The sequence below is a fragment of the Amborella trichopoda genome, chromosome 10 (assembly GCF_054954075.1).
Source record: "Amborella trichopoda isolate Santa Cruz 75 chromosome 10, AtrichopodaSantaCruz75HAP2 v2.0, whole genome shotgun sequence".
NCBI classification, from domain to species: Eukaryota; Viridiplantae; Streptophyta; class Magnoliopsida; order Amborellales; family Amborellaceae; genus Amborella; species Amborella trichopoda.
The window spans coordinates 5992721-6004918 of record NC_142345.1 but is presented as its reverse complement, the minus strand read 5'-3'; the positions used below and the strand labels follow the sequence as shown (position 1 = coordinate 6004918).

General features: G+C 35.7%; 2 protein-coding genes across 6 annotated transcripts; both read left to right on the top strand.

Moving 5' to 3' along the window:
* Nucleotides 1-3284: 3284 nt before the first annotated feature.
* On the top strand, nt 3285-11993 carry LOC18435760 (homoserine kinase). 5 transcript variants are annotated; one of them, XM_020668171.2, is made up of 3 exons: nt 3285-3435; nt 5861-7066; nt 11490-11993. In XM_020668171.2, exon 2 carries the CDS (start codon nt 5901-5903, stop codon nt 7062-7064), a length of 1164 nt encoding a protein of 387 aa, XP_020523830.1. In that variant the 5' UTR covers nt 3285-3435; nt 5861-5900; the 3' UTR covers nt 7065-7066; nt 11490-11993. The 5 variants fall into 5 exon arrangements, with proteins under 5 accessions (XP_020523830.1, XP_088705559.1, XP_088705563.1 ...); XM_088849433.1 differs by having other exon boundaries at nt 5861-7096; XM_088849437.1 differs by lacking the exon at nt 11490-11993 and adding an exon at nt 10421-10805.
* On the top strand, nt 10354-11820 carry LOC110007389 (uncharacterized). Its single transcript, XM_020668169.1, has 3 exons — nt 10354-10438; nt 11409-11531; nt 11654-11820. The coding sequence occupies exons 1-3, from the start codon at nt 10354-10356 to the stop codon at nt 11818-11820; spliced, it is 375 nt and encodes a 124-aa protein (XP_020523828.1).
* Nucleotides 11994-12198: the final 205 nt, after the last annotated feature.

Genomic DNA, 12198 nt, shown 5'->3' with positions numbered 1-12198 from the left:
TCTATCATGGATTACAAAAAAAAATTCGATCATGGATTTAAAAAAAAAATCACAAATTTTCAAAAAATTCAATCATGGATTACAAAAAATTCGATCATGGATTACATAAAATTTGATCATGGATTACATAAAATTCGATAATGGATTACATAAAATTCGATCATGGATTACATAAAATTCGATCATGGATTACAAAAAAAAACAAAGAAAAAAAAACAAAAAATTCAATCGTGGATTACAAAAAAAGAAAAAAACAATTCGATCATGGATTACAAAAAATTCAATCATGGATTACAAAAACTCTATCATGGGTTACAAAAAAAGCAAAAAACAAAACATTCGATCATGGATTACAAAAAAAAAACAAACATTTCGATCATGGATTACAAAAAAAAAACAAACATTTTGATCATGTATCACAAAACATTCGATCATGGATTACAAAAAATTCTATCATGGGTTACAAAAAAAAACAAAAAAAACAAAAAATTCGATCATGGATTACAAAAAATTCTATCATGGGTTACAAAAAATTCGATCATGGATTACAAAAAAAAAAAAACAATTCGATCATGGATTACAAAAAAATTGATCAAGTATTACAAAAAAATCTATCATGGATTACAACAACAAAAAAAAAAAAATCCGTACGGGACTCGTCGAGTCACTGTACGGAGTCGCCCGATTTCGTACAGTGAATCGGCGAGTCACTGTACAGAATCGTCCGGTTCTCTCTAGAACCGGACGATTCCCGTTTTTTTCGCCAATTCAATCCGTCCATGGCGATTTCTGAGTCGAACCGGGCGAGTCCGGTTCGACTCAGCGTTTTTTTAAACATTGGTTTTTATACATTATTGATTGTCACCCTATTTTTGAAAATTTAGCTGTATCGCCCTTTATATAGGAATAGTATCAAAAGAATATCAAAACACTCGTAGTACCAATCGAATTCATATAGGAATTAGAACAAGTTTCAAAAATTATATTTGACAATAAAAACATTCTTAGTACCAATCGAATTCCCATAAGAATTGAAGTAGGTTTTGGAGGTTATACATAGTAAAAACATAGGTCCAAGATCTAGGGACATGCGAGCAACACACTTTCTTCGAAGTGTTTGATACCTCTGACTCTACAAAAATCGAGATGAAAAAGTACCAATAAGAGCACTCTCAAGATACAGTTAGATCTGAGTATAACGTTCAAAGATTCGCTTAAAATTATATCAAAATAATATTAATATATTTCTAACTATCTCCATGAATGCCACAGCAACTACGACCAACTGCTCTATAAATACGTATGCTTTACAAAACCCGTACAACCGTCTCAATCAGTGAGCAACCCTGTATTAAAGGCAGAGCTCAGTAAAAACTCAACGATGGAGCACCAGTCCTCATGACATTCAACATGTTTTCATAAGATTTTCATCAATGTAGGTACCTGGGAAACTAAAGAACTTAGAGAGAAAGAGAGAGTATTAAAAAGAGAAAAAGTTTATATAAGGTTGTAACCTTATAATGTAGAGCTACGGATGCATTTCAAAAATCCATGAAAAGGTAGTTTTAATGTTGAAAAACCTTTTGATTGATCATTTCGACATGGAGATGTATGAGCATGAAAAATAAAAAGATCGTAAGTCTCAAAAATAGTGCATTCTACAATATATTATCTACACTATCCATTTTCAAGAATTTCATATGTTTATAGATCTATTTTATTTTAACTATTTTTAAAATTTAAAATTTTATAACTAGACATAAAAATAGATTTTGAAAATCCTAAGAACATTTTACATCAAAATTATATACCATGATAAAATTTGAAGGCGCACCTTACCTCTCTACGGGTGCATCCGTATGCCAACTGCACCCATTAAAAAGAGCCCCTGGTTTTTGCTTTCCTTTTTCTCTGAAAAGTTTTTAAAGGCTAATCAACCTCGTTCTATGAGGAAAAAGGATTTATAATGGCATGTGACACATGAGTGCTGACGGTATTAATACATCACACCCATGTGTCAAAAATCAATGGTAATAAATTAATTAAAAAAAATTGTTTCATGCGAGTTGGACCGCATGAATATGCCCTCCAAAAATATAGATGCTCAAAAATATGTAAATCATCCATTTTAAAGATAGATGCAAGTAGGAGTTCTATCTAAAAACAATGAAAATTAACTATCTAAATATTTTTTTATCAGAATTATTAGTTTTCAAAATTTACTGATTTTTTCATATTCATGACCTCCATGCTAGAGGTTACATGTTCATAAAAATTAAGTTAAAAAATCCATCTCAAAAATAAATTTATTTTATAAACCTGTATTTCTACATATAAAGGCCGCATAGAAACGGGATCGAGAAAGATGGCGCGACGTCGCCCCTCAAAAGAAATGAAAGATTTAACCAACAAGCATTTGTGGACCATAAGTACCATTTTAAGAAAAGTGATCCTGCAGAAAGGAAAAGAAGATAGTAAAAAGAATGTTTGTTTTGAAAAAAATAAAATGGAAAAAGTTTATGTAGAGGCTCCAAACAATCAAATTGGAGCCCATCTCAAAAACTTCACTAGAAGATATTGTTTTTATGCCCAAATATCTTCAAACTGATCATCTCTATATCAAGATGCATAGACATGAGAAAAAAAATGGATTTCAAGTTTTGAAAATAGTGCAGCTTGTAACGCATTTTTTTACTATTAATTTTTTAGATTTTCAATTTATAAATCTGTTCGATCTGTACTATTCTTTAAGCTTTAAATTTTATGATTAAAGATGAAAATATATTTTAAAGCAATCACAAAGATTTATAGTATTGAAACTACATTTTTCGATACTATTTGAAGGTAGGTTTTATTTTTATTGTTTAGAGCCTCAGCTCTACACAAACTATACCCACGCTCTATACAAATAAGGCTCTAAACAATCAAATTTGAGCCTACCTCAAAAATTTGACGGGAAGAGATTGTTTTGATGACCAAATATCTTCAAATTGATCATCTTGATATCAATATGCATGGGCATAAGAAAAAAATAGATCATAAGTTTTGGAAATAATATATTTTGTAATGTATTTTTGGACCGTCAATTTTAAAAATTATCAAATTTTTGAAACTTTAAATTTTATAAATAAATATAAAAATATGTTTTAAGGCTATGACAAATATTTTCATTTCTCGAAACTATTTGAAGGTAGGCTCTAGTTTGATTGTTTGGAACCTAGGCTCTATACAAACCGCACCCAAATAAGATTTAACATCTCTGAACTCTCTCCTGTGCTCTCTCTGCTCTGTGCCCGAAAGATTCTCTCTTTCTCTCACTGCATTGTCATCCAACGAGTTTGTGCCTCTGAACCTCAGATCCTTCAGGGATTCAGTTGCAAGCTTCATTTTCTTCAAGTGAGGATCCATTTGCAAGTTTTCATCTCCTTCAACAAGGTAAGTTTTTTTTTTGGCTGGTTTTCTTTTGTTTTTTTTTTCTAGTTTTTCTTCAGTGTAAAGATTCTTCACCAAACAACCTAGGGTTTCCCTAACCCCCATACAAAATACCTCATCTTCTTGAACTTCTTCAACATGGGTATGGGTTTTATTCTTGTGATTTTCCTGGATCTTCCCCTTTAGAGGTTCTGATTTTTTAATTATCAATGAAATAATTTTTTCTATGATTTCCCTATGGAAATTTGTTGATTTTTTTATTTTTGGCTTATTTTATTGATTATAGAAGCACAATTTGCGTATGGTTTTTTTTTTTTTTTTTGGTATTTTCTGTTTTATTTATTTATTTATTTCTTGCTGGTTTTTTCTGTTGTATAAAACCCATTTTGTGATTTTTACAGTGGGGCTTGTTCATCATCATGAACAAGCCTTGTGGCAAGTTTGGGTTTCCCTTTCATTATGCTTTCATCTAAACTGTGGGGAACGTTGTATAGAGCCGCTTTGTGAGTTTTACAGTGGGGCTTGTTCATCATCATGAACAAGCCTTACGGAAAGTTTGGGTTTTCCTTTCATTATGCTTTCATCTAAACTGTGGGGAATGTTGTTATCCGCTTTAATGGTGCTATCCTCGAGTCATCCATATGTAAATAAGTCTCATCATAGACTTTTGCAGAATCTGCACTAACTTTGGCTATGAACCCCTGCAGATGTGCTAAAATAATCTCATATTAGGATGTCCAAATTAACAGCATGTTTATAATTTCATATGCGCAAATATGCACACACATGAATATAGTAATATTTATAATATCTCACAAAGAGGAATACTCCTTCCATGATCAAAACATCATTATGCTGCAAACCAAATCCGTGGAGAATATGTGAATAGAAGTGCAATTAGTTGACTAGATTATCTCCCTCTTGTGTTGAAGACTAACAAATTCAATTATTAAAATTGTCCTCTTCAATGACTCTTTGTGTAAGTCTGATTCTTCTGACTGAATTTCCATTTCATCAACTTTTGATGATGATAATTTTATGTGGCAAGTTTTTCCCTTTTTTTATGTCATTAATAGTGAAATAGTTGTGTTGCTTTGTTGGATATTGATGCCCTGTTTTCATTTCTTTATTTGTTAATGCTTATTTGAAGGGCATAAACTTAGTTATGCAATGCTGGATTTTAATTTTTAGAATCTATCTAAATTCTTGAAATAATTTTTTTCTTTTCACATTCATTTTTTTTCTTTTTCTGGTATTTTCTATGTAAGATAATTACTGAGAAAATCTAAGGGCACAAGAAAAGGAGGGTCTACCTTCTTTATTTAATTTAATGCTGATTTTTTGTGTTATTAGATGTTCATAAGCTACATGTGTTTAGTCTTTGACTAGATACCTTGTTAGCTGTTAGAATTATATATAATTTCTTGTGGGAGTTAAATGGATTTTTTCAATGAAAGGAAAGTGAAATTATAGTTGAAAAACTCAAAAACAATTTCATGGGGAGAGTTCTTTTAAGTAAATTTTTTATTCTTTTTGCATAACCATCCAAAATATATATAGATATTTTATACAATCACCTTTATGTTCAATACCTGTATAGAAAACATTAATCATTAAATATTTTTAAAAAAATTGTCTTGGTTGTTTCCTTGTTGCAAAATGAATGTGGCCTTAAAGTGCCGTTGCACCAGTTTGATTGGACCAAAACCCTCGCAAGTTTGGTAGCCTGCCCGATTGGATTTTCATGTCAAATGAATCCATAACGTTAAGTTCTGCGACAAAATTGCTAATGCAATGTGGGAACGATATAAATAGGGTTTAGGATGTAGTAGTTGTGATGGTAGTGCGTTCTTCATTCTTTTTTATCGTACTTGTACCTCTGTTATGCATTTTGAGATTGGATATCAACATCATGCGTTAAAGATGTATTCATGCATTGGAACGAAAAAAACTATTGATAAATTTTGTACTACAAATATTTTTTCATTAATCTTACAAGATAGAGAGATCAAACAAAAAAAAATGTGCGGATTAGTTAACCAAGGCTTGATGCTTGTATAATTTAATAAAGTGAACCAACCTTATGATCGAAACTATCCATTTTTTTTAACGTAATATAGATTGAAAGTTTTTAAAAGATCATCTTAATGGAATGGACGTCGATATCAAATAAACTATATAGTAATCGAATGGTTAAAAAAAATAAGTATTGATCCAGATTCTAGGAGACAAGTTACCAATGGTTTACCAAACATAAGAAACTGGGTACACCTGAATTCCAGAAATGTGAAACAAACATGGGAAAAAACAGGATTGAAAACTTTTGCACAGGGAACTGCTTACATATGAAAACTATTTCACACATATGCAGACTGTTACGCATGAACCAAACAAGCCCTTACTCTCTCTAACCATTTCCTTATTACAGTGATTGAGCCGAGCCGAACCATCCCCCTCTCGGAGCCGAGATGAGCCTCTGCAGCCTCCCCACTGCCTTCTCCTTCCCAACAGAATCCCTTTCCTCAAAATCTGATCCAGTTTCTCTTCCAGGCCTCTCTTTCCCTCCATTTTTACGTCTTCCTAAAACCCTAACGCTAACTGCCTTCTCGGCACCCCAACAACGTGTCATCCACCAAAGTTCCATAGAGACAGAATCCGATCCTGAACCCGCCTTTGCCGAGGTGACCGCCTTTGCCCCTGCCACTATTGCGAACTTGGGCCCCGGCTTTGACTTCCTCGGCTGCGCGGTTGATGGGATGGGTGACAGCGTCACCCTTAAAATCGATCCGGAAACTCCCCCTGGTCGCCTTGCAATCACTTCCATTCATGGGGATCCCAAGAAGAAGCTCAGCCTCAACCCAAACTTCAATTGTGCGGGGATTGCCGCCATTGCAACCATGAAAATGCTGGGTATTCGCTCATGCGGCCTCTCTCTCTCCCTTCACAAAGGCCTCCCCTTGGGCAGTGGCCTCGGCTCGAGTGCCGCCAGTGCAGCTGCTGGTGCCCTGGCTGTAAACCACCTATTCGGAAACCGTCTCCCAGTTTCTGATCTTGTACTCGCTGGTCTTGAATCTGAGGCTACAGTCTCCGGCTACCATGCTGACAATATCGCTCCCGCTCTCGTGGGTGGTTTCGTCTTGGTGCAGACTTACGCACCGCTAACCCTGATCTCCCTCCCCTTCCCAGCTGACAAGGACCTCTTCTTTGTGTTGGCAGCCCCTGAATTTGAAGCCCCGACAAAGAAGATGCGTGCCGCTTTGCCTGACGAGATTACGATGAAGGATCACGTGGCCAATTGTAGCCAGGCAGGGGCGCTTGTGGCTGGGGTCCTGCAGGGGGATGCCAGGGTTTTGGGGCTAGCGATGTCTTCTGACACTTTAGTGGAGCCAAGGAGGAAGGGCCTGATTCCAGGGATGGCAGAGGTCAAGGAGGCAGCAGTGGAGGCAGGGGCATACGGTTGCACCATCAGTGGAGCTGGGCCTACGGCAGTTGCGGTGACGGATTTCGAGGAGAGGGGCCAGGAGATTGGACGGGCCATGGTGGAGGCCTTCTTGAAGGGCGGGAAGCTGAGGGCCAATGCTAGTGTTCATAAGCTTGATAGGGTGGGTGCCAGGGTGTTGACCACGAGTTGATGGTGGGTCTCAATCCTTTCGGATCATTCCAGGTTATGCTTCTTATCTTAGTTTGTGGGTTTGTTTTGGGGAAGCAAGGTGTGCATTCCCTTGAAAGCTGTCTCCGTGGAATCGAAGCTTGATGTCATCTGAAACTGATGTGTGGTTTGCCGAAACGAAGTACTAATTTTGAGAACTTTGATTGTTAGATTGTATGTTTTGCATGCTAATCAACCTTGTGGTCTGATTGCTATGCCAATTCCCCCATAATTGGCAATAAGTGCAGATTTAAAATCCAATTGTAATTCTGGTCATGGGTGTTTTCAAAGTTAATGAAATATGTGCTTTTGTTCCTTCCTTTGGGAGCTCATGTGCATATATACTGATTTGAAGCCTCCATTTATGACATTTCCTTTTTTTAAGAAAAGGAACTAAAAAAGAAGGCGATTTGTGTATGACTGTTGACAACATTACTGTACGTTGGATTAATTGTGATTTTATCACCTTAAAAATTTTAGGATTTTTTTTTCTATAATATTTGTGATACAAGTTTATGCAATAGCTAAGGACTTTGGTACTATCTTGTTATAATATTTGTGGTTTGCAAGTTATGCAACGTTTAGAGACTTTTGGATGTGCTTTGCGAAATGGTTTGGGTGGTTTCTGGTTCTTTTCTGCCTATGTTTCTTGTTTATTGTCTTACTAGATTATTTGGTTTTGTAGTTCTGTTGATTAGTATAAAGTTTGTATTTTTGGGCATTCCTGATTTGTGCTTCACACTGAAGAACAGAATTACAAAACGAAATAATCTAGCGAGGCAAGAAACAAAAAACATACGCAGAATAGGAATCAAAAACCGTTCCACCGACCAAATCAATACCTAACATCCTGTACATGTTGCATACACTTGCAGTTCAGCCTAGAAAAATCCCATTGATCACCTCACGTGAGTAGCCTCTTTGTCATGTTTAGTGAACATAAATCAAGATTTCCGAACTAGGCTGTCTGCCTGTCCCAATCATCCCCATTTGCATTAATGCAAAGCCTTCGGTTCTGAATGCTGTGAATCTGGTCTGTGGTGTGCTTATCAGGGAGTTGCCAAGCATCTGCTTAGTAAGAGCTTATGACTCAATTCTCATGCCCTACATTTCAGGATCCACCTGCTGGGGCATAGACCATAATTAGAGTTACACCTCTCAACTGTTTCAAAAGGTAATCCTGTTCACATGCTATAGTTGCATAAGAGTGTCCGTCTTCTCTTAAGCGCTGTTTTAAGGACCTTTTAATAAAAAGTCTCTTCTTGAAATTGATTCATCAACTTTACTGTCTCAAATACCTTACTCAGCTGCTAGAGCTCCCTCTTAATTGTCTTGTTTTATCCTAGCATTGCGGACTTGGTTTGTTTCCTAATCAGCTAGGGGTAACTATCTCTACCTTGCCATTTTTTCAAATAATGTCATAATGAGAATATGATTTTCAAAATATTACTCCTCAATACTAAATGTGAGTCCATAAATTAGTTTATTGAGAGTGGCTTCCTGGTCAATAGTGTCAAGTAGGCATTAGCCACTGGAGACCAACTTTCTTAGCGAACCTGGTTGAAAAACTATTATATGGCTCTTGATGGCCATGAGCATGATAATGGATGGTTTTGTTAACCAAAAGAGGGACTTGTCACTATCAATTGTCATGCCTCCTAATCAATCTATAGGTATTTGTGACCTCAATTCGAATTTAGCTCTGGGTAGAGCTAATAGTTGGTTTGCTTCTGAATTTTTTGAAGATTGGTTCTTTACATTGGCTGACAGAATTGCATTTTGTCATTTGTGAATCGTCATTTTAATTTTGATCTGTCTGCAGCTCTTGAAATATTACTGTATATAATTTCTGGCTAATATGCGGCAGGAGATCAATGTACATGGTAAGTTCATTGATTACCTTTTTATTTGTGTAGGAATTTCTTTCCTACATTTGTATCCTGGCTTTGGTATTGTCAAGTTCTCTAGAAATGCATTACTTTTTTTTTAGGGCATGCAACTTGGATTCCGTTTCCTCCATTTCTGAAAATTTTGAATTATTCTGTGATGTACTTTAGTTGCATTTGCACTACAAACCTTGTGTTGTGTTCAGGAATGTCAGAAGTAAACTAGAAACTTTGTTTCACTTGTTTTGAGTCACATGCAACATGTGCATAATTTTGGAGCTCATAAGCTCTCTTTGGATTTTCATTTTAATAGTAGATACACTGCTACTGAACATGTACATGACGACTGATGATATCCAGAAGCAAGACAATGGAGGACATTCTTATGATACAGCATGTCATTTAATATCATCGTCATTCCAACATGTGTTACTTGATGTTGGCAGCACATTTTTTTCATTTACCAGTGCTTTTCTTTTTTGGGGCCCAAGTTCATTGACTTTGTTGGATCTAACTGTAAAATGTTTAGCTGAGTAGTCATATCTTTTGTAGAGATCTTGATGAAAATAGGTCCTGAAATAAGTGGGTACGTTGTACATTGAGGCAATGAACTGGATCTTGTACATGCCGAATGGTCTAAAATTTTTGAGCGATCATCATGTCATGAGTTACACTTGAGGATATAATGTTTCATGGCCATCTCTTGCCTAGGAGATGCAAATTTTTCATTTTTGCCTAAGAAAATATCATAAAAACTTGAGAGGAAAAAAAAAAAAAGGTGAAAGATTTTGCCATGTTGCATGAGGGACACATAGATTAACGTGTTCAAAATAATTGTTGAAAATTTGCCAATCTGGTCATAGTGCACCAAAGAGAAAGATTCTGAGAAGTGATATTTGTTTTTCTTATGATACTGGTGTCGCTGTTTTGTACGGTCAAAATAAATGCAAGAATGTTATAGGCATGCACACGATTTTTTGCTCCCCCATAGTAGTGTTGTTCTATTGGGATTCAATATGATACCTGGTCTATTCTCTTCACTTTATCAATGCGCTTATGATTAGCTATGACCCAATTAATATTTGAGTACTGAGGCTTTTTCTATCAAATGAATAATTTGATGGCTAACAAAGATTACATATTGAGCACTAAGCTAGATTAATCTTTTCCTTGTCAAGCACTCTATTGTGCATTTCTTTAGCTGATTGTTGGCTTTTATCAAATTATGTGTGTTGTGTGCGATCTCTTCCTTGAAAAATCTGCTCTGTGCCACTGGATCTTCTTGAAGTAAACTGATACTAGATGGGTACGCTTTGCTCCATAAGTTTATGGGAACTAAGAAGTGGGTTGAGGGGGGGCACATTGTTACTTTTCCTTGGAATAGATATGGGTATATGTAAGACCTTTGGTGCTCAATGTGGAGGAATAACTATGCGATTAAATGTTTCTGCAGTTCAAAAACTTGAACTCGGTAGCTGACTCAGTTGCTGCCAAGGTTGGGGCGACTTGCCATGTTAAACAGTTAAAAGTTTATGTAGTGTGTTTATAGGAATTTCAGGGCAGTAATCAAGACTAACCTCATCGATACCACATCAGAAAATGCCATTTATGGACAAAATGACAATGAATGTTATGTATAACAAAAAAACTCAGGCATATCCTGAGTTTTTCATTTATAAATCTCTACAATTGGGTGATTCAAGTTGACTTGGGAGTTTTTCTGACTAGAAAATGAAATTTTATTTTCTTTTATTTAATTTTTTTTCTCTGGTTGTATGATACTCTTAATCATGGGTGAAAAATTACTACATCCTCTTCAAGTAAAATTTTATGTAAAATCATCGATGCAGGTGTTCGTTCATTTTTGTCATTATCAGGCTCTTGTTTTGGTGGTGAGTAGATCAACTTTGTGTTTTGTGGGGAGGAATGCAAGTACGTGAGAGTGTTTTGTGAAATTTCAATGGCTAGTTAGGAAAAATGGATAGAATTGTGTTGCACATGAACTTCATTACCATTCATATTGTGATCCTTCTCTGAATAATCCAGTTTTCTTTTTATTTTGGTTTGTTTTTTCCCCAGTTTCTTCCAACATGTTGCAAATTGTTTACAATGGGACTTTTTTATTGAGGACTAGCATAGAACGATAATCATTTTAATGCTATACTCATTCCGAGTTTCTTTCTCTTTGTCATAAGTCTGATTAGTCCGTTTTCTTTTTGTTTCTATGAATGCTAAATTGATGAGATCAGGGTTTCTCTCACTTTCTATCCTATCTATGTACTGTATTTCTGTTGACATAGCAATGAGTACCTTTCTTATTAATGGTGGTCAAGCTCTATGTGTGCATGGTGTTTATCATGGAAACTATGAGGAGCTCATCCCTGGATACCTGGGATTTGTTGAGGGAATTCTGATGACTTGCCCTTAACATCTGTGGATAGATGTTGCTGCAAAACAAGATACTCAACTTATTGAAAAGAACCTTGTAAAGAAGTGCATTGAGGTGTTATTTGAAATTGTAGGGAACGAGTTCTATGAAGCCTTCTCTAAGAACTTGAAGTACGGTATCCATGAGGATTCACAAAACACAAGTTGAGGAAGAGAGTAGAGTGGGGGCTGATAAGAATGACCAGTCGGTGAAGGACTTGGTGATGCTCCACTTTTGAGTCTGCATTGCTCACATCAGTTTTCAGCTTGGACGGCCCCAACAATTTTGCAAGGAGAGTCCATAGGATGCTTAAGTTTGGTCTGAGCATCAATGAAGATGAGGCAGCAAACAATATACCTCCGCTTGAGGAGGATAGCTATGAGGAGAGCAAGATGGAAGAAGTTGACTATGAAATTGGCACATGAGGATCTCTCTCGCTCTCTCTCTCTCCTCTTGACTCAGAAATCGAAAGTTTTTCATTGTTTTGGAGAGGGATGATAGAAAGCATGAGTTGTTAATATCGTTGGGTTTTATAGACAATGATGTTTTGAAAGCTCTCTTTTTCATGAATGAAATAAAATGAAATTGAATTTCATTATTTGGACATGTACCTGTTAATCTATTTAGCTTATTTTAAAAAAATTTAATATCAATATTTTAAAAGCTTGTTCGTTACTCCAGGATGGATTTCTTTACTCCAGGGTGAATTAACCACTCAATTTCACCATCAATGGTTCCTCTCATGCTCTATGATCAATAAAATTTAAACATTGTGCTAAAATCCAATTGTTTTTAATGTTTTC

Bases quoted from the DNA above. Each gene is read 5' to 3' on its own strand.
- LOC18435760 (XM_020668171.2), top strand. From the start codon at position 5,901: ATGAGCCTCTGCAGCCTCCCCACTGCCTTCTCCTTCCCAACAGAATCC.
- LOC110007389 (XM_020668169.1), top strand. From the start codon at position 10,354: ATGGGTATATGTAAGACCTTTGGTGCTCAATGTGGAGGAATAACTATG. The intron at 10,439-11,408 runs GTAGCTGACTCA...ATCTGTGGATAG, and splicing joins AGTTCAAAAACTTGAACTCG to ATGTTGCTGCAAAACAAGAT. The intron at 11,532-11,653 runs GTATCCATGAGG...TGCTCACATCAG, and splicing joins CTCTAAGAACTTGAAGTACG to TTTTCAGCTTGGACGGCCCC.